General features: G+C 37.4%; 1 protein-coding gene across 10 annotated transcripts in view; it reads right to left on the bottom strand.

Annotated features, from left to right (window-relative positions):
- The window catches only part of AGTPBP1 (ATP/GTP binding protein 1), a 65852-nt gene that overhangs the window by 8416 nt on the left and 34527 nt on the right, over positions 1-22909 (bottom strand). For 5 of the 10 annotated variants that reach the window (XM_032095818.1, XM_032095816.1, XM_032095815.1 and 2 more), the window contains 8 exons: positions 22221-22308; positions 21363-21507; positions 18494-18647; positions 17596-17776; positions 16085-16214; positions 15590-15721; positions 13795-13971; positions 8343-8503 (listed from right to left, as the gene is read on the bottom strand). In XM_032095818.1, coding sequence (XP_031951709.1) covers positions 8343-8503; positions 13795-13971; positions 15590-15721; positions 16085-16214; positions 17596-17776; positions 18494-18647; positions 21363-21507; positions 22221-22308 — 1168 coding nt within the window. Of the gene's footprint in view, positions 1-8342; positions 8504-10061; positions 10361-11343; positions 13237-13794; positions 13972-15589; positions 15722-16084; positions 16215-17595; positions 17777-18493; positions 18648-21362; positions 21508-22220; positions 22309-22909 lie in introns of those variants that run through there. The other 5 variants (XR_004237439.1, XR_004237440.1, XM_032095821.1 and 2 more) reach the window with 5 other exon arrangements.

Genomic DNA, 22909 nt, shown 5'->3' with positions numbered 1-22909 from the left:
GATGGGGATTTCATGAGTGGACTGTTCGATGGACAAGGAATTGCTTGGATGGATGCAGCCAGAGACTTTTGGTCAAAGGCTCTATGTCCACATGGAGCTTGGTGACAAGTGGGGTCTCTCAGGACTCTGTCTTGGGACCAGTGCCCTTTAAGACCTTCCTCAATGACACAGACAGTGAGGTCAAGTGCTCCTTCAGCAAGTCTGCAGATGACACAAATCTGAGCAGTGCAACTGACACAACAGAAGGATGGGATGCCATCCAAAGGGACAAGCTTAAGAACTGGGCCCAAGAGAACCTCATGAAGTCCAACAAGTTCAAGGGCAAGGTTCTCTAACTGGATCAGGGCAATCTCAGACGTAAGCATAGACTGGGAGAAGAAGTCACTGAGCAGCCCTGCTGATGAAAAGCTGGACATGAGTCAATAGTGTGAGCTTGCACCCCAGAAAGCCAACCATGTCCTGAGCTGCATCCAAAGCAGTGTGGGCAGCAGGGTGAGGGAGGGGATTCTGCGCCTCTGCTCTGCTCTGGAGAGACCGCATCTGCAGTCCCCAGCACAGGAAGGACATGGGCCAAAGCCACTGAGATCAGGGGGCTGGAGCATCTCTCCTACAAAGACAGGCTGAGAGAGCTAGAGTTCTTCAGCCTGAAGAATGAAAGCCAGAGAGACCTCATTATGGTTTTCCAGTACCTAAACAGGACTTACAAGAGAGAGGAAGGATGACTTCTTACGGAGTCAGAAAGGGATATAACAAGAAGAAATGTTATTAAACTTAAAGAGAAGAGATTTAGATTAGCAATTAGGAAGAAATTCTTTTCTGTGAGGGTGGTGAGGCACTGGATCAGACTGACCAAAGAACTTGTGGATGCCCCATCCCTGGAAGTGTTCAAGGCCAGGCTGGATGGAGCTCTGAGCGACCTCATCTAGTGGGTTGCATCCCTGTCCATGCCAGGGGGGGTTGGAATTAGATGATCTTTAATGTCCCTTCCCATCCAAGCCATGCTATGACACTTACTATTTTTTAGAACAATAATACCTTACTATACCTTACTTGCATTTCCATTAATGCTCCAAACATATTAGAATTTAATAAACCTTTTCACTAACATGGTATATTTTTTTCAAAGTAGTATTTTAATCATCCCATAAAAGACATACTTGGAGTTTTCATTATTCACAAGACTCAATTACAGAAAAATTAATCCACCAGGCAGACGTAACCATTACCAATTTCAACCCCATGGAGATCAGCAGTTTCTTGAGACTACAAGGGATGTGTATAAATTTTAAAACTTTGGAACAAAAAATTAAGAAATACTCCCTGTCAAAGTATGGAGGGTTGCAGCTACCTGGGGAGTTGGGAAAGGAAGGAGAGAGAATTATGAAGAATCATTCTGAAGAATGATTTCTTTTAAAACTGCATTGTTATGGGAGGAAGAAAAGTCTTAAATGAGAGAGTTAGAAGTATCATAAAGGAATTGTTTCTCCATAGTTTCCCTTCTAATTTCTCTTTAGTGTCTATATTCTGTTCTAGGGATTAGCAATCCTGCTGCAGGAGGCAACATCACACGTGCAACTACATGTGCTGTCTGGTTCAGCTGCTCTTAACCCATGTGATTTTTTTTAAGTAATGAGGATATTTTCTCAAGGGAATTTCCAAGGTTAAAGGGGAGAAAGTATCCAACTCTTTCCTAAGCCATAAGAAGCTGAACATCCAAATCCCCTTTAATTATTATTTTCAAAAATCTGCACTTTTAGGGCTACAAAACTTTACTCCACAGCTTAATCACAAGTAACATCAACACTTTTCTATGTGTTCTCACCCTGAAATACCTTTTATGAAATTCAAAACTGAATCCAATCAGTTGGGATTTGTCAATCATTAACTGTAGCCTGTGGTAGTATCTGGATCATATCACCGGGAGTAGAAGAAAACTTAAAGAATGGTATGAAGAATATATAAGCTGTTCATCATGCTTACTTTTTCAGTTTGTTCAGGGTTTTTTCCTTGATTACTAGTTTCCTTATTTTGCCCTAGAGAAGAAAAACAGTACTCTGATGCTACAGTCTACACAGAATTAAAAGCAATCACTTTCACTTAGGCCAGAGGAGGGGCCTGGTGCATGGGTGCTGCTACCAGGCCCACCAGTGGAATTCTGAATCTGATTTTTCAGTAGCTTTTTCTTCCAACATTCAGACCATGACAGACTGGACAACAGCTGCAGTATAAGATGCCTTCCTTTTAACAAAGCTGTAAAATACTGGAAGAAAGGCCAAGAAAAGCTCCAACCCTGAAGGAGAGAAAGAAGGAAAAAACCTTTATTCCCAGGTGAAGAAGATTAGGAGTATACAAATGTCTGGGCAAAGTTTAAAGAGTTATTAAGAGGGAGGAAAATAAAATAGGACAAACCCAGTTTCCATCAGACAGCCTAGACAGAAATCCCTTGCAAGACTTTGTACACACTCCCACTGCATGTATCCCTCACTCCTTGCCTCACCAGTCTGATATTTTTTCTCAAGTGTAAAATTAAGTGCGAGAAATAGATTTTCATCAAGTTTTCCCCTTCCCACAGCCCAGCCCCTTTTGGCTGTCTATTTTTTCTACCATTTTCTAGACATGCTGGATCCCGAAGCTCAGTCTGCTTCTCTGCTATAATTAAATCAAATTAACAAACACAGCCACACCATGTTCTAGAACACACCAGTGAGCCTCAAAAGAATCACTGAAGTGAACTAGAATTTCTAAAAAGTGGTCAAGTTTTTGAGCAAAGGTTAAGTCTAGTAAGTCATAACAGTTATGACTGCGGTCATATGTTTTTGTTTCATTGCATATAGACCCTTATCAGACCTGTCAGCACAACAACTATAATTCTCAATACAAGATCAGTATTACATTTAGTCTAATCTTTTCCATTTGGAACTGGGGTGAAAACACTGTCAAATGGGTTGGAAATAATTAAGGAAAAATTAAGTGCTTAATTCATCACATAATGTTAGAGTGCACTGCCAGAGGGAAATAAATCTACTTATTGCTTTATTTTTCTTGTTTCAGACATGGTTCAAAATGAACTCATGGAAATTTAAGCCTATGTGTAATGAAATACTAAAATATTAACATGTACTTGGTCATTTTCATTACAACCTGGAAAACAAAAAAGAATGTGAGAAACCCTCAAAATCATTTGCAAAAAACAAAATCAGTGTTTCTGTGTTTAAACTTGACTGCTTAGTCTCTAAAGCATTAAAACTGTGCATTGGTAAAAAGCAATACCAGTAACATCCAAAAATCAAGGAAATTACCACAATTGTAGTAATTGCTCTACTCTAACCCTACAGGAATGCTACAGCTGTGTAAAAACTATTCTGTTTTATACTTCCTATTGATGAACTTTTTATCTGCTTTACCTGCAGGTAGTTCTCATTTGTCTCTAAATGGCAAGTAAAAGGCAGCAAAGCATGTGAGTATAAAGAAAGTGTAAGCAGTTCTTTCACTGTAATAGAACAGTGACAATTGAAGTTTGGGCCTATAAAACAAGACACTGTGACTATATTCTGACCCATGACTGTCTCTGAAGAGGAACAGAAATCAGCTTTATAAACTTGACAGAGGCTCTCTGTATATTTCCACCACTCAAGTGAATAATAAATTGATACCTTGGTTGACAAGATTTTTTTAGTATCTTGTCTAGAACCATATAGAAACACTAAAACGTCTGCATTTTGGATACAAGGATTTAATAAAATGACAAATGAACAATATCTTTCACCAATTTGACATATAAGTTTCAAGAGGTGTAAATGAATATCTGTTTTTCATAGCACCTAGAAATAGAGAGGTACTTCTGCTGCACAGAAAACTAGCCAGATCCTTACAAGGGGTAAGGAGGAGGGGGGCAGGGAGGACAAGAAAGAAACCAAATCCTACCAAGAGACTTTTTCCTTCAAACAGCAGTGAAGTCTCACTTCACACAGCAACGCAGCCCAACTCCTGTGTACTTCAGTTGTAACGGTATCCGGAAATTCCAGCTACATGTTTCTCCAAATCTAATTACCATAAAACTGGCAAGTGTGAAAAGAGTTTGCTGAGTCTTACTAGAAGTGTCACTAGGAACTGATACTCATCATATCTACATAAATTAGTTATAGCCTTCTAGCAAAATGTTCTAGAGTGCTCTCCCAAGCCATCTCCCAAGAATATAAGCAAAATAATGATTATGGAATCTGAATGAACTGCAACATTTTGGGGCAGTATCCAGCCTTTTTTTTTTTACTGTACAAGGAAAATAGCCTTGAAAACTCATTCAGTGATTTAATAAAAATAGTACTTAAATAGAATCTGACTTCACTCCCTCACCAAAAAAAACCCCCAACAAAACCCACAAACCAAACCCCCTCCCTTCCCAAACTCAACCCAACCCAAAAAATCCCCACAAACTAAGAAAGACAGTAGAAAGTCCATGCTGAACTATGCTTTTCTCCAGTTGTTAAAAACTGAATATTCCTCATCCTATGCTTTTGTTGGTTTGGGGTTTTTTGTTGGGTTTTTCTTTTTGGAGGAGGAATGATCTCGCCAAGTAACGTCCACTATGGTCTTGCCCATTACTTCCTGAGACAGTACAAAGTGGATTTTCACTACGTTTATTTAAACAGACTGTTGTTAAAATTTATTTTTAATAATATCCAGTATAGAGGAATATGGTACCTCCATTATCCAGTAAAAAAGCTGACCTTTAACTAACACCTGTTTTACAGTATGTGTCTAAGTTCTGAATAGAAGCCAGACCCTAAAAACAAGTAACATGAGACTTCCTCCCTGAGCATCATCATCAATAAACAGTATAGGTTTTTGAACTTTCTGCTGTGACATGCAATGACTGCTACCACAGACAGGAAATTTGGACTCCGAGGATATCTGGACCAACTGTCACATGGGCATATTTGCTAGGGAGCAGAATAAAATTGCTCTGCTCTAGACAAATTCTTCCAAGTCATTGAGGCAAAAAGTCTGATGGCCTAAGGCATACAGCAGAACTCTGCTTCTGAGCTTCTGGCAACAAAAGAATGGGACCACCTCTTAAATCCACATATGGCAGAATTGATCCCTTTGGCAAAGAATAAAAGAAGATAATGCGCAAACTTAAATATTATATGGCACTTTTATTGCTAACGCTGGAGGTTCTGTGAACAAAATTATAGTTTCTAGAATGGCTTGGGTTGGAAGGGACCTTAATAATCATCTAGTTCCAACCTCCCTGCTGTGGGCAGTGACACCAGATTGCTCAGAAACCCAGGAGCAAATACACAACACGTTTCAGTCTTAATGCCCTATTTTAAACTAAGTTGTTGGAATTTACATGTTTAGTTTTTCCATCACGGATTCTCACACAGTTATACAGTGAAAGTATTTGCTAGGTGAATACTGAAACCTATTTTCTCACTTCATGCTACATATTTTTCTGTTGTAGTGTTCTTGGATTTACATTCAATGACTTTAAGAAATAAAGCCATCAGGACTTAGAAAAACCGAAACAGATGTTAACAGATTCATCCAATAAATTTCAATATTACTTATGTCAATGTTCCATATTGATTAAAAATACGAACTCTGACATGCACAGAATCTGATTTTTTTCCCCACTCTTCTAATTTCTTTAGTGCAGAAGCACTTGGTTATCACCTTTCACCATCTGTAGCTGTGCAACACCCAAAGGTCATGTTAAGGGAAACCATTTTGTAAAATTTTTTTCTAGATATAAATTAATTTTAATACACTGAATGAAGTTATTTAATCACCTCTCTCCAGTTTAAAATATTAACTTGCAGTACAATTATTTTTGTGATTTTCATGACCTAGTCTTTTGGGATGGAACTGAACCTGCTGGGTTTTTTTTGACGAAGCAGAGTACTAGTTACCTTTTTCACTCAACAGGATTATAGGTGTTTCCACATAGAGTCTCAATAATAGTAAGCTTATTATGAGCCTAATGTTATATTTCACCTGTGCTCATATGTAGCCAACAACACTATGTTTATGTAGGATTAAGTCTTTTACCAGTGCTTTCTGAAAATCCAGGCTAAAACAGTCCCTGTGCCCTTCACTCCCAGCAATTAAATATAAATCAAGTCAGAGACAGCTTCCCCCTGCCCCTAGCATGGTTGAACTTCACATGCAATTAATTTTCATACATAATAATTTTCTAGAGATAGCTAGAAATTAGTAATTTCTAATTATTAATGAAGTATTTTAGCTGGTAAAGGAAGCCCAAACTATGTGTGTCTATTCATACACCAGGATTTGGTTTATTTCATAATATTAAAACAAGCTATGTGTTCCCATTTGTTCCTTTTCTCATCTAGCATTACTCAAGTTTGCTATCAAACAGAAAGCAAACATGACGTCTCCCCCTTTTTTATCCCATTCTGATACTGAAGTGTTTTTGATGTGTCTTTAGCTTTCTAGCAGATACTAAGGGGAGTGACTTGTGTATATGACATGACATTCCTCAGTTCAATAGGGGCTCTTGTAAGGAAAATCCATCATAAATAACATTAACAACAGAAATCCAGCACATGACTTTTTTCCAAAGCATAGCCAGTAACTACCCGTGAACTAGGATGGTAATTATCTCCCAAGAGACAATATAAGACTGAGATTCCCACGCCTGAGGCGGACAGTAATAGAAAGTTACATGGAAATCTGGGGCCGTTTTTCAATGCCACCCTCATGGATTAATTGCTAACAACCACCTTGCTCCAGTCCTTCCCCAGTGTGGGTCCTTAGCATCCTGAAAGCCGTTCTTTCTAATAAACACTAAGACGAAGAAGGCACTCACTACCTCAGCCTTTTACATGTCCTGTGTCACAAGGGTTCCTGCCTCATTCACCTGTGGGGCCATATTTTCCCTAATCTTTCTTTTACAATACTTACACACTTAGGAAGCTCTTCTTTGGTTACTCCAAACCCACTTTCTGACACTATCTTTTCCAGGAATCCCTAATTCACCTTTAACCAAGCATGAAACTTGTTCTGACAGTAAAAAATCAGTCATTACAAACATCCTGACGTTCTACTAGAGAGCAAATGATACTGGGGGGGATCCAATCATCACTGGAGCCAAGAGATACTAGCACATCACAGCTACTAGTCACACACTTTTAACCACTTCCCTAAGACACCCTCCTGTCGTTACTCCTATTGTTCTTACCACCTTTTAGCTTATGCTTCACTTTTCATTATTATCTGTAAGTGGTAAGCATGAACAAGCTCCAGTTTCTCTCAATACTCAACATTCTGGTAACACTGATGGGTCTGAATGCAGGAAAAAAACATCATTTCCATGTCATACGGTGTCACAGATGCCCCCCCATAGCTCTGCTAGGTTTTTGTGGTCTACAGACAAATTGCTCGTTGATCTTACATCTAACAAAAGTCTTAGCATCAAGTACATCCTTATTTCAGCTGCCCAAAAGCAGTAACAAATTCCATTTTTTTCCCAAATTTCCACTCTATTGTTTTAGCTAAATTGGAGCTACAGCCAACATTAGTAGAAATATTGTAGCATGTAAACCTTATGCCTTTCCAATATAATGCCTTTTTCAGGTCTGGAACTCAGCTTTATTAGTCTGTCAACCACATTTTCAGAAAAATATGCTTGTACATTTGGAATCACATGGAATCCATCTTTAGTTACCATGCACATGTGGATACTTGGGTGATGAATTACATGAATGGAAAGATGCACTGTATGCATACATTTGCAAGCCTATCTACACCTTTAAGAACAGGCAACTTAGTAACTTAGCTACTGAGCAAATGAATTTCTTCTGTGACCCAAACTATTTCACGTTTCAAATTCTTCAAGTGTTGTTATATACCTCCACCACAAGAGAAATAAAAAAAAAGAGTCTGGAAGAAATACTTACAGTTTTTAGTTGCTTTAACTCACATACTTTAAGTCTGTTTAAATGTATTTTTAATACCACAGCAAGAAAAAAAAAAGGGAAAAAAACCACCTTGAAAGAGACAATTGAGATCTAAGACCTACTACTGAATTTTATGGCCTGTAATAACTCCCCAATGACATTAAAATTGCTAGGGTTTATCCTAGCAACAAATGTGACATATAGTCTAACTCTGTCTGTATTGTTTTCCTTCAAAGTTTGAAACAACTGAATTAACACAGTAGGTCTCCAACATATTCAGATTATTGTTAAAGTAACAGGTCACAATACATCAGCATTATTTTTGATGAGTGGAAGAATATTTTTGAACATCTTTATACCACTTGAGAAACTGCAATTTTTTCCCCAAAAGAGAAAGTAGGTATTATAGAAGTGTACTACCTTGTCACTTTACAGCTTGACTCAATCAGCTCATTTTCAATATCCAACAGACTAGAAGGCAGACTGTATTCCAAAGGTGAGGACATTCTTTTTAAACGCAGCAAGCCAACACAGAACTTCGCTCCCATCTCCTCCAGTTCTCTTGTACCTATCTGTAATCCCTAATTTGAAAATAAGATTTAAAAATATAAAATAGGCACATGCAGGTGGACCCACACATACTGCAGAATAACTCTTTAGGTTAACATTTTCTTACTTTACTTAATACCTTCTCTTGCTTTACAGAACAAATAACTGTAGAATAAACACTTAGCAAGAGTATCAGAGAAGACTCAGAAATACCTACATGATTTCTCCAAGGCTGAGCAGACACATCCGTATTTTTTGGAGCTTCCTAGTCTACACTTCTAGCACCCCAATATTACCAGATCTTTTCCCAGTGGCATAGGAAGAGAGACAGAGATCATGTCTAGATTCATAAGTATAAATTATTTTTTACAACTTCAGAAAAATTTATAAAAATTCATTTCAAATACAAGATTCCTCAACATAAGTTCCATCAATCAGAATGAAAAGAAAGGAGAGCATTCATATCATAGCTGTGATGAAGTTCATTGCTATATTCTGACATATAGGTAAGACTATCTAAGGCAGCAGTTACTCCATGAGACAGATGTCTCTTCCCCACCTATAAGTTAGAGGCTACGTGTGTTAATTCTGAAAGCATTTATTCAGACATTTAGTAATTAAAACCAACAAATGAATTCTCAAAAGCCAGAGCTCTTTTCTAACTTGAATTACATAGCCAGGCACTTTCCTCTGCAAAGACTATTTAAAAGGTAGAACTTACTGTCATGGTTTTAGCTGGCTAGGCACCAAGCCCCACAAAATCTGTTATTTTCATGAGGGGAAATAAAGATTGCTGAGGAAAACTGGAAAGCACCACAACACTTACGTAATGCTCTCCAAGTTTACCTATCTGATAAAACTCTCCCATCAGGTAATTCCACACTTTAAATTTAGCCAGAAGTGCAGTATATAGGGATATAACCTCTGACCTCAACTATTTTATGAAAAGAGAGTAATCCAGACTGAGCCTCAACAGTTATGTAATTGGCTAGTACTAATTGTATATACACTAGCAAATTCAGTGGCAGAACTCAATTTCCCCCTTTGCAATTTCTGTATCTCTGAAGAATTTAAAAGGATTTTATCTTGGATGTTCGAAACCTCTTAATGCACAGATTAGCTAAAAAGAAGCTTTGACAAAACAAACAGGGAAGCAGAAGAGCCAGGAATTGGTGGTAAGTTAAGTCATCAAGTACAAAAAAATATATGAAGCAAAAAAGAATGAAGCAGGAATTTTTTTACCAAAAGCTAGAAAAAACCCACACAAGCTTTGTATGTGTTGCCACATTGACACTACATTTTAAAATTCAAGGTTTAAAAGAAAGTATGTTGCTCCAGAAATGGTACAGCCCACACATTCTCCATGTGCTGTTTTGAACATACTTAATAGAGGAGAAGTTTGATTTTCTTCTGAGTTCTTTTTTTGCCTTGGTAGTACTCATAAACAAGGTGCTTTTTAGTGACAAGAAAGATAAAGCTATATCCACAATTCTGAACAGTGCCATCCTCCAGCCAAATGGTACTGAAACCTGTTAGCAGTGAACAAGAGTTGAATATTTGAGTATTATTCTTAATAGGAATACTACTTACCTCTTTTATAATGCTTTTGTGCTGTAGGTTTCAAAGCACTTATTAATAAAGGAAGAATTATCCTCACTGTACTGATGGAGAAATGGAGGCAGAGAGGGTTGAAGCGATTTGCACAGTGTCTCACAGCATGTCACTGACCCCGCTGGGAACAGAAATCAGTTCTCCTCACTCAGTGTAGTACCTTATCCACAGAGGCCAACTTTTTGGCTTTGTTTTGTATTTGTTTGCACATCATTAACTTTCGAAGACCCCAATCATAGCTGGGGCTCCGCTACGCTAATCACAGGAAGATACAGTCCCTGCCCCAAAGAGATTAAAATAACATTAAGGACAAGAGGCAACAAGTATATAGAAGAGGAAGGAGAAAGGTAACAGTAATCTCACTGTTACACAGATTACTAATGTGCACAACTTGATGGTTCAGAAACTTTTCCAGTTATCATCTACATTTGTTGCTGAAGAATTTATCGTTAGTTGGCAGGTTCCTTATAGATAGGATATGTGTCTCTAAGTTGAAAAAGGACAAGAGCATAGCATGAAGGAAAAGTGCAAAGACAATTGTTATAAAGCATGCGCATGTTCCCTGGCTGCTATTTTTAGCACAGCAGAAAGAGGATGTAACTAAAGAGAAACCTAAATGGACTGGATTGGAAGTGGACAACTGGGAAACATCCGAAGGGTAAATTTTGAACCTACTATACTGAAGGGGTCTACACAATTGTGGTAAGAGCCTCATACCAAATCTTGATTTGCTTCTTCCATTTCTTTAAATCATAAGGGAGAATGTAGTATCACATAAATGCCAAACACCAAATTCCTTAACTGATTTTTCCATCAGCCAAACCTCTTCATTTCCATGAAACAAGATCCAGACTCTGGTTCAGGAAATCATCAGCTGACCTTACTAAGGGACCTAAGGTGAAGTTCATTTTCAGTGATACCTTGATTACACTCCTTTTCTTTATCTTCTAATGATCTTCCACTGTTGTTCTAGTACCTTTAACTGAGGCCTATTACAGTTCCTTAAATGCTACAGGCATTGCTTTTAAGCTCAAGCCATCACAAAATAGCTTCTTTTCTTTTAAAACTAAATTTAATTTCTTTTTCCCTACATCTTATACAACTGTCAGTAAAATTTTAGAGGGAGGGTTGAAGTCTTCCTTACTAAGCATGTCATGAAGGTACCTTCCTTACTAAGCATGTTATGAAGGTACCTTCCTAAGTGATTAAACTTGCTACTTGAAAGCGAAGATACAAAACAAAGGCATAGCAGACTGTGACCTCAAGTGAGAAGAATATTCCTATAATATATACTCAATAAAAGAAAAACAGCATATAACGATTTGGAGAAGTCAGCTGAACAGTAAAATATCATGCAGATCTTCTGTTTTCTTATTCAGCAGAGGTTACAAAGACATAATAATTTTTGAGAACTCAAATTCTAGAGACTGAAGAACCATGGTTACTGAGAAATTTGTTGACTGAGTCTTTATTTCCTGAAGTCTTCTCTTTATGTGCATTGTAAGATTGCCTGATAACAAAATTTTTTCAATTAACTTAAAAGTCAAGCGACACTTCCAAATTTATTCATCTCCAATCAGGAAAGGGATTCATTTCCATTTTCAGATGGCTTGAATTATTGAAGACATTGTTCTTCTATCTGGTGTCTTAATTATGCCCCATAGTAGATCCTAGAGAATCCATTCACCGCAAAGTTTGTTTTTCCATATCTTGAATCCCAGATGACCAAGCAGTATTTGCAGCACTTATTCTCAACACACTACAAAGACTCCATGTGACCAGTTACAAAATAATTGCTTCCAGAGATAACTCTGTCACAAGAGATCCTAAATTCTGGTAAGAATTGCTAACTTCAGCTCAACAGCTTCCTGACTGGAAATAGTCTAGCACCATCATTGCCCAAGTAAAATGAATGAGAATAAAAACTGATGTTCAGCTTTGGCAAAGACTCAATATGCCTTCCACAAGGAACCAAATTGTTAAGTAATCCTCTTCATTCTTTGAGCAAAATTCAGCAAGGATGCCAAACCAGAATAAGAGTAGTGAAGTGTTTCAGACCTTTATGGTTCCATCCCTCAGATCTGAACTCTCACGTCCTTTGGGATGGGAAGTAGCAGAAAAGAGACTTTCTATAGTTCAACTTCTTTCTGTTTTGAAATAACATATAATGACATATGTCATCTAATTTATACCACAAGTTTATTGATAGAGTTACTGGCCCTACTCCTTCCACAAAATAAATCCCAAAAATAAACCAAACAACACAACAAAAGCCCCCCAAAAAACACTGAGCTTAAGCCTTTTCATCTCTTTCATCTTCTCACTGGAGAAATGCTGGTCTTTGCTTAAGACCAGTCACCTTGGCTTTTTAGATACATTTTCTTAGTAAGTCTGAGCATTATCATAGTGAAGAAAAAATTAAGGCCCTTCCTGTAAGTTCAGAGGATGACGAAGACCTCACAAATTGCTTTACTCCGTAAAACGAATGGCAGAACAGCAATTTAATCTCATCAGTTAAGTTTATATTACATAGAAGAATGCTCTTCCCTTTTGAGTAAATCAGTCTTCCACAAAATTCAGCCATTTTTTTTCTTTCATTACTGAAGAAGAGCTTTGGAGGTTTAAGCATCTTGAAAGTTTGTCCACAAAGCATCTTCAATTCACTTTTCTTAAGTACTTCCTGTAGCAACACTTCTAAAGCCATGAGGGTTCATGTTTAAGAGTATTTTGGAAATTTCAAAATAAGCAAATTGGTTATTTTTTTTTAAAGCTCCACAATTAATGTCATCTGGGGAATATTCTGACAACAGCAGGAATGCTTCTGTTGTTAATTGACAAAATGTTACTTACAGGCCTACTGAAATTCTGGACAAAATCTGTCTTCCTACTGTCTAGGGGTATAAGCACAGATGTTGCAGTACACATTAATATACTAATATATCTTGTCTCTTTTTTTTTGTTGTTTCTGTCCCACTCAGCCTTCTGATCCTCCTTCTGTCAAGCACCTTATCTGAGGCTTGTGATCATTTTCTTCATTAGCATTCCTAAACTCAACTTTCAAGCAGAGGAAACCCACTTCTTCCATGAATGCTCTCTAGTAGTGAGACACTACCAATAGGGTCACCTTTTGTGTTCAGATATCCAGCCTGTAACGCTTTTCAAGGAGAGAAAATGAAAACAAATTTTAAGTCAAGAAGCCACACAACTATGTGAGTTCAGAGATGATGCGTAATTTGTAGTGTTGGTAACCTGACAGGAAAGTGTTTTTATTTGTAAGCCTGTTTCCTCAGCTATATGGGAAAATTCTGTAAGGGACACTGCTAAATATATGTTGAAGAACCACGATCTGCCATGCTGAAGTCTGAAACTGCCATGTGTAAAGGAAATTTTTTTAATAGTATTGGCATTTACACTACTACCCAATTCTAATAATCTGTTGGACAGAACAGTTCTGGGTTTTTTTAACTACATCCATACACATGTGTTACAAGCAATGATTGATATTAATCTTGTTAAAACAGCCCATAAGCATAACTGCTATGCAACCTATAAAGTTGAAAATTATCATTCTAACATTAGTGTACCCAGACCTTAAAAGGTTTCAGAAGCTTCAAGCAAGCAAGAATTGAGCAAGCGGGGTTACAGAGTAAGATAACAATGCAAAGGGAAGAAATTTAAAAGTAAGAAATATCGAACTGATATATCTTCTTACTTTATATTTGCCCTGGTCACATCCACATAACGTGCTTTCCATTGTGTAGCTCCTTTGTACTCCTATCTCTCTCCAGACAACAACTCGTGCTGTAGATTCCTTGGACTTTTCCACTACAAAGCTGCAGCTGCCCATGCAGAATGCAGGGGCAGTCTGACTCAGGATCTTAGGGAGTGCCTGCAGGACAGCAATTTGAAAAATACAGTGATTCTTTTACTTCCAATATGGAAGGAAGTGAAAAAGGATCATGTAATCACAAACTTACTGGAAAATTTTGCTGCAGTTTGAATTAAAAAAAAACAAGAAAGAAACAGTTCTCCATGTTGAGTTTTCAAAACTCTGTGTTCAAGTGACAGTGTCTCCAGGTTTGCCTTTTCCTACTTATTAAAATCCTTTTTATCAGGTCCAGTCACTGAAGTTGTTAGTCATGTGAGTAAAAATCAGAATACAAGAGAATTCTTCAGCTGACCACCATCCCTCCTAACTCATCAAGCTAAGTTTGCTCAAATTAAATGTACCATACTCCATGTAAGTACTTAATTCAATTGCAAACTGTTTCAGAAATCCCATTTACAGACCTAACAAAAGCAGTTTTCATTTGTATTCAGCAAAGCACTAGGTGTGTATTTCACTTCAAGAATGTGAATCGAAGTCCAGTATAACTGTTTACATGACAGCTTCAGTGAAAAGGTCACTGAATAATGCTAAACGACTGTTCTTTCCAGTGTTTATTTGTGTCAGTTAAGACCAAACATGACCACCTCAAATTCATTATTTCAGTAGTACTTAACCCATTAGTGTAAGATTGCCCTAACAGTTCATTCCACCTTTTTGAAACCAAAACGCTTTTTCCAACAGCCCTTATTGACTACTGTCTTTTGTGCACTATAGTAGTGCAGGACGAACTGACAAAACCCCATATAATGTGTTACAGCAGCAAACATGACTGGCATCCAGCTCAGCATCCAGGAAATTACACAAGAAAATCAAGAAGCGATCAATTTTTTTTTGTGAAGGAGACTTAAAGAAAAAAAATCAGAGAGCATCTGTACTCAATTACACTCAAGGATGCGTAACAAGTGTTTTAACACACACACATTCACATGTTTTTGAAGCTTAACTCTTGAATTTTTTAAAAGAAACCTGGGGCCTGGACACCTTTAGGTCACACAGGTTTGCAGTTCCCATGAGGCAGCAGTGGAGGGAGACACACAGAAGAAACAAGTAACACTAAGAAACAAGTAATTCTCTAAATTTTTGACAATTTTGAAGCTTATACAATGCAGAGGATGTGTTTGTGAAAGTTGATTACATATACCTAATTAGGGGCACATGTCTTAACTACACATCATTATATAAGGGAATAAATAAAAAGGAATCTTACATATTTCCATATACAAAAGTAAGTATTTCTCAAAAGAATTAAGTTTCTTTTTTTCCTTGTTGCTAGAATATTGTTTGCCATGCTTCAATGACCTGTTTTTTCATCTGGTAATTATAAATGCACAGAAGCATATTTTCCATCTATTCTTTAAAAAAGTAGTATTAAATACAAAAAAGTACATATTGGTGCAAAGAAACAAACAAAAAAAAAGCATTCTATGGATAATGTTTAAAGCTCAAAGTACACTTCATGAAGTGTACTTTGAAGTACACTTACAAACTAAAAAGAGATGATTTTAAATAAGTCTGCTTATGCTGTAGAGTCATTATTTGCATAGGGTGGGATTAGGATACTATTTGAAAAGTGTTCCAAATCCATGCCAAATAAAAGAGATACAAATGTCAAACTTACCCTGTAACCAGGGTCTTCCATCATGTCACAAGAGGCAGCATTAACACCTGTATGCCACATTGTCTCTTTGATGCTGCAGCCATACATAAATACATTCTTTTTACGAGAATGACCATGATAATCACAGTAGACCTACAATAAATCATTTGGCAAAATAAACCCAAGGTATATGGAATTAACATTTTATGAAAGTAATAGAAAGACAATTTTTTTTTATTTGTACTGTTGAAAGTTCGAAAGAATTAGGCAGCACAGTTCCTTATACAATTAACTCCTGCCTTAAGACAAAAAGTGTGTGATTCATCTAAGGAAGGTTTAACCTTCTAGCCTAGCCAATGTAACAGATTTACATCTACAGGTTTGCAGACGACCGGTTCTTCAAGTCAAATTTAAGTGTGACATGGTTTACAAGACCATATTAAAATGTTTAATTTATAGACTAGCTACACAGACAAAGTTAAAAATATTCAGAATTGCTTACACACACATACTTACCAAAGGCAAACGTTTTATAGCGGCCAGATATTGCAGTAACCCTTTAGCATGGTAAATAGTGGGATGCAGATCTGGATTTGGATTTTGCCACTGTCTGTTTAAATCTTCTCCACTTAAAGAGCAACGGTGGCTATTGTGGGGGGGGTGGAAAAACGCATGATGTAGTCTGTATTATCATACTTTTAAATAAGCCTCCCCCCCACCTCAAGTTTTCCTCATCACCAGTGCTTCTTTGGAAGGAGTCTGGCAAGAAACAAACTTCAATTCTCTAACATGCCAAATAATAGAAATGCTTGGGGCATTTTAAGCTATGATATAGAAAATCTAAAAATAAATTAGAAGTAGCCTCTCATATGAAGTCAACTGTAATATTGTTTATTTGCTGTTGAAACTCAAGGCTTGCAATTCTATTCAAATGCTAGTTCAAAATCAGTAATTTCAAATATATGGTATCTTTACAGTTTCAGTGTCTTGACTTCTGTAATTTAAAGACTAATGTAAACTAGAAATATAATACTTGAAATGTGAAGTTGTTAGGAGAGAAGGAGCTGTGAGAAAAACAAGAACGAAAAAGAAAACCAAACAAAAAACCCAGCAAACAAAAGGATCATCTCTGTATTCAGTCAACTATCAGCAAGAACTTTTAAACTTGTAGGATTTCATGATCATGTAGTCATCTTCAATATATTTGCCTTTAGACTGTGTCTGCTGGGACAGCTTTCTTAGTTGTCCCTGTATGCTGAATTATTTAATTATGGGTGTTCCAGTATACATATGCTTTTACATATATAAAGACAAGGCTCTACTGAAATCTGTAGCTGTTTTATTTTTATTATTTTGTTCACAAAACCTTTTAAAATACTACCTATAAAAGATGAATAGAAACTGTAGATTCACCACAGCAAAATTTCTATTTCATATGAATTCCCTGCAAGCAAGTAAATGTAGACTGCTGAATGTTTACTCACAGCAGTTTCAAAACTTTCTAAAATATTCCTTAAATCAATTAAGAAAAGTGTAGCAATTGAAATAACTACTATTGATAAATTTAATCAAACCAGGATACTCTCTTACCCTTTCTCTTGCACACCTATTAACTTCCCACCTTTTAAAAAAATTATGTAAAAAGCTTTCTCAAATACAAGGCACTTTTTTTTTTCATGTGGACCATGAACTTGTTTAGCTTTTCCTAAATGCAGGTGTGGTCTCATAGAACACTCTTACACAAATCCAAGACAGAGATACAATTAAAATGTCATGTTAAAATCACGCTGAAATTATTATTATCCATGAACAACTGAAAATATTTTTGTAAAACTGAAATTTGTGTAACAATGTAACTGCCTTTTAAGAAGCCAAAATCCTATCAATATTGCAAGTGTTTGTTGGTTTTTATCATATTAAGTATTGCGTTTGTATCTTTCCAGGACTAGTTTAGATTATTAATTTTTAAATATTGATGCAAAGAGTTAGAGCACAGGTTAAATATTTGTGAGTAAATATATGCTTACTTTCCATTGATGACACCATCTGGATTGAGCATGGGAATAATTTTGAAAATATAAGATTCCCGTAAATATTGTGCATTTGGATTATTGCTCATAAGGTATTCCAGTGTTCCCTTCATAACCCAGCTTGCATTAGTCTCTCCAGGATGTACACGAGCAGACAGGAAAATATAAGGACGATTCCCTAAAAGAAACATGCATAGAAATTGCAAAACATGAATTAAGCTAAGTAAACAGTTTGTTAATTGGGAAAAGAGCCAATAGCCCGCTGCATTTATGACAAGACAAAAAACATTTGTGAGTTGAGTATTACTGAGTATGGGTATTATTGATAGAGCTTGCCACAATATTTTTAAAAGGACTGCTAATTACAGAACTATCACAAAGGAGCTTTAAATCAATCAGACAATTACACAATTAGTTTGAGCTGGCAGTTATGATGTGACTTTCATGACTTTTTTCCCAACAGTCGAGAAAAATACTGAGGTGGACAAACAAATCGGGAAACAACAAAAGCTCACTTTGAATCACAGTAGCTCAGATATTAGCTTTATGAAAGATTTTTTTGACAAGCAAATAACCTCAGCATTTCAAGAAATAAGTTATTTGTCCGTATTCTTTTCCAAGAAGAGTTGTCTGCAAAATGTAATGTACAAACCTAGCAACAAAAATTTAGAATACATGAATATATACTCTTCTATATCAAGATATTTATATCTTTGTTTGACTGCCACAAATAAGTATTATTAAATACAAAGCAAATCCTGAATATTAATGCCTCTTAGTTTCACGAAATTCATTAACCTTATTTTTACAATGCATAGTGGTTAAGACTAAATTTTTTCTACAAATACCTAGTTTTACGTTCTTTTCAGCTGATGACAAAGAAGAGTTTACTTACTGAACTGACAGATATGTTCATAGTAATTGGATTCTGGCATGGCTGTAATAGTGACTAAAGGACAGCTGTTGCCAGCCAGGGTCTCGCAGAGAACGTCTTGTCGAAAATATATCTGTTGAGAGTTGTGCATAGCTTCCAGCTTCCGAAGATGCATCTTCATCCCAAAAACAATAAAAAAATACTTCAAATCCTTTGCAGTCACATATGAGAGCATATTTCAAATATACTATTCAACAGATCTTTCTTTTAGCTGTTCTAAACAATGTTCAAGTTTCCAGCATAATTTTGACCGTAAAATACCCTTTTCTACCATCTCTGACTGATTGAATACTTCTCTTTGTAGAGTCTGGTCTTCCAACTGCTTTGAGAAAGATGAAGCAAAAGAGGGTAAGCTATTGTACACAGATGGTACTATAAGGGTATATGGAAGGTAAGAACCTTTGCTTCATTAAGATTACCTGATCAGGGACTTTTTCACTGTAAAAAGTAGTCGTAAGTGAAGGAAGACTCAATACACAGGAACAGAGAGCTGAGATGTAACAGAAACAATAGCAAAGACCAAAGCCACCAGTCTCTCACTGAACAGGCCATTAAGAATCTAGACAAAGATTGGGAGAGAGTCACCTGATAAAGAAGAAACAAGGAACCTGATAATTCAGGATATTCAAGCAGGGGGTGTGGTACCATACAAAACTCAAGCACCTGATCCCTACAGTACACCCTTAGCCTTCTCTCTGTGCAGCCTTACTCTCTATCCTGTGCATTCAAGCGCTGCGTGACAAATGCAACTAAACGGACAGGTGAAAGTGGATTTGTGGTCAACAGCTGCAATACACAAGGGTCTCAGCCTCAGCAATTGGAGAATCCAACCTCTTGGGAGCATCTCTGTGGGTAGCATAGACTATGGGTCCCAAGTCCTAGATACTGTTGGAATCAAATCAGACTCCAGCAGCTGGAGCTGTAGGCAGTCTTGGCACCCTCCAGTCAGTGGTGTGAGCAAAGGAAGCAAGGGGATGGCTCGCTGCCAGCTACTGCAGTGGGTAAAGATGTTGGTGTTCAACCATTGAGCCAAGGACAGTGTGTCCCACAAAACACAGCTGGTGGGACAATAAGGACTGAGTTTCTCAGTAACAACACCTGAAGCAGGAGCATGAGTTACAAGACCATGGGCCTGGTAACAGCTGCTAGGGATGGGGGCCAAGCATACACATCTTCCCCACAGCTGGTCCATGTGGGGGCACACATGACATTTGCTGGTAAACTTCAAGGTGGACTACCCAGAGAGTATGGGCCCTGGGTGAAGGGAGGGGTATCAAGCAGGCAGAGAGTCCATGCTGGCATCTGGGCAGAGCCACAAGTGCAGAGTGCCTGTGAGATGAGTGCGCAAGTGCACACATCTGTTTGCTAGTGAGTATCAGGCTGGACTAGACTGCAAACTGGAGGCCTGCTCAGCAGGTCAGAGAGACTGGGATCAAAGCAGGGCTATGGCATGGATGGGCCATGCCAGTGGTCCACAAAGGTGCTTGTGATTCTAGAGAGTGGGTGGGCTTGTACTTTTACTAGTGATAAGCAGTGCATACCAACTGCAGAGGAGGATGGGGTGTCTGTAACTGTTAATCAAGTCATGGTAGTGTTACACACTCATGTACACACTTGTCTGTGCCAGTCCATGTAGCCAGCCATGCCTGGGGGGAAGTGGGTGTGCACAAGTGTGCGTGCATAAGTCTCCTTCTCTCTCTGGGATACATATTCAGACTTGCTAGTGAACATAGAAGTAAACAGGAAAGCAGCAGCCATGTCCATCAGCCTGGGACAGAGACCCCCAGGTCCCTTGGCTGGCCACCAGCAGCTGGGCAGGAAGAACCGCCAGGACCAGGAGCTGCTGGAAGCAGCAGTTGTTTAAAACAGGTAGTTCTTTCAAAAGTTGGTATGGTTTAGTGAAAAGCTGCATTTAAAGCTGCTATACACTGGCCACTGAATCCCCTACTTCGCTATCATTGCTGTGACAGAGGCAAACAAGAGACATTCTAGCCAAATGAGTTTTGCTTAGTATTAAAAGCTTCAGAAGACTTATTTAGACAATTCATTAACCTAAAAAGATCTCTAATTATCTTAATTACTGCAGTTTTAGTTATCAAAAAGTATATATGTAGAACAGCAGGATACAAGTCATTTAAGTCAAACACAAACATTCTATCAAACCAGCACTGTTTCTAGTCAATTATCACAGAATCACAGAAAGCATAAGGTTGGAAGGGACAAGAGCAGGCCATCTGGTCCAACTTCCCTGTTCCAAGCAAGGCCATCTAATAGCACATTGTACAGCACTGTGTCCAGACAATGCTTGAATTCCCCAGAGATGGAGATTCCCCAACCTCTCCGTGCAATCTGTTCCAGGACTTGGTCACCTGCACAGTGAAGAAGTTCCTCCTCATACTCAAGTGGAACTTCCTGTGCATCAGTTTCTGCCCATTGCCTCTTGTCCTATTGCTCAGCACCTCTGAGCAGAGCCTGGCTCCTTCCTCTTGACACCCCCGCTTCAGATACTTCCAGACACTGATGAGGTCCCCTCTCAGTCATCTCTTCTCAAGGCCTTTCCTCGTAAGAGAGATGCTCCAGTCATATAATCATCTTTATGATTCCCAGAAAACCCATTTAGCCTGCAAGCATCAATTTTATTTTTCCTGTGACCGTTCTTTAGAATAACCTACACACTTTGTCAATCTAAACACCAGTATTATGAAAATTCGCCCTTGTAAGGAGCATTTGGAACTTCATAAAAAGAAACAAAATTAATTCACTCATGAATGTTATATAGCATACTAATACTATAAATATTCATTTATGTAACACATCATAAGCTTCTCACCTTTAAAGTTGAGTATGTATATGGATAATGGTAAGCAAAGTAGCACACATCATCTTTATGTTGGAAAGTCACTGTGAATGTAATCGTGTAATAGGATTTTCCTTTCTGGCCTCCAGCAGCAATTGAACTTCTTGAAAAGTGATTCCTAAATCAAAAAATGCAGGTAATATACACATTAGAGTATTTTTTTTTCATACTACTACTTATTTCTGAACACACATTTTAAGTGTCAGAAGGATTTTTAGTGACTGTATTTCTTTTCTATGTACATACAGGTTAAATACAGGTTCCCACCAGCTTTAAAGACACTTTATTACAGCAGCGATACACACATTCATTCACATTGATAAAACGTGAGCAAACAAAAACAATCAACCAAATAAAACAAACAAAAACAAACAAAAGAAAGTAACCAAACAGCTATCAACCAAGAAGGATTACATATTGATATGCTGTACCATCTCATCCTGTGTTTTAGAACTCCCCTACAATAATTCCACCACAGATTACAGAAGGCTTACCACAGGGACCATGAGGTCAGTATTACTGGAAGTCACTAATAAGATTTCAAGTAAGTATGCATATATACATTCCCTTAAAAGCTTTCCAGACACAGTGTGCAATTTCTAAGAAAAGTATAAAATATGAACAGCTTAAATATTAGTAGTGTGCTTCCAAAATGAGACCCTGTATATTTCTATCACATATATTACTCTCCATAGTAACTCAGAAAGAAAACCCTCTTCACAACAGAACAAAGAATTATCAAATGCAGAAAAAACGTACTTCTCCTCAAAAATTGTACCTCATGTTAACCTTCAGTGTAAGATTTGCTGTATGTTTGGTTTGTGTACTTACTTGTAGTAACAAATATCTGTCCCAACACGAGTCCAGCATGGTCGAGAATTTAGTGCTTCTTGAACAGAATACATGAGGGGCTGCATACCTGAAAGAAGAAATGCATCTCACTTTAATGCCTAACATTAAACAGAAAGATATTAGCAGTAATGGACCATACCAAGACTTACATACAAGTCTACAAATTATCTCTATTTATTTACTCACTATCATATTTTCATGAATGTCTGGATATTGCACTGTGCAATCTTTAAACCAGGCGACAAAAGACTGCTGATTTTCAGAAAATAACAACTAAAGAGAACAGCAAGACCTATGGAAGACCAAAACGAAATGTTTAAATGAAAGCTGAGGTTTGCATGAAACTACAAGCAGTCCTCAGTTCCACTCCATCCAACTCACACTACAAAAATGCTTCAAAGAGAATACAGAAAATTGATACTATCATCCATTCATGTAAATAACCAAAAAATAACTGATGTTTCAGGACAATTTTTTTTAAAAGTAACTCTTTAAAGTATTTTTTTTATAGTATACTTAAGCTGAACACTTAATATGAAGTTAGAGGAGAAAATAATACACTAATTATCATTTACTCTTTAGATAATTAGCCAACCACACTGACTGATTCAGTCATTGTACTAAAAAAATCAAAAGAAACTATCAAGTAAGTATGCACAACATGAAAA

The sequence above is a fragment of the Corvus moneduloides genome, chromosome Z (genome assembly GCF_009650955.1).
Source record: "Corvus moneduloides isolate bCorMon1 chromosome Z, bCorMon1.pri, whole genome shotgun sequence".
NCBI classification, from domain to species: domain Eukaryota; kingdom Metazoa; phylum Chordata; class Aves; order Passeriformes; family Corvidae; genus Corvus; species Corvus moneduloides.
The sequence above is the reverse complement of the archived record's forward strand: the minus strand, read 5'-3'. Positions and strand labels throughout refer to the sequence as shown.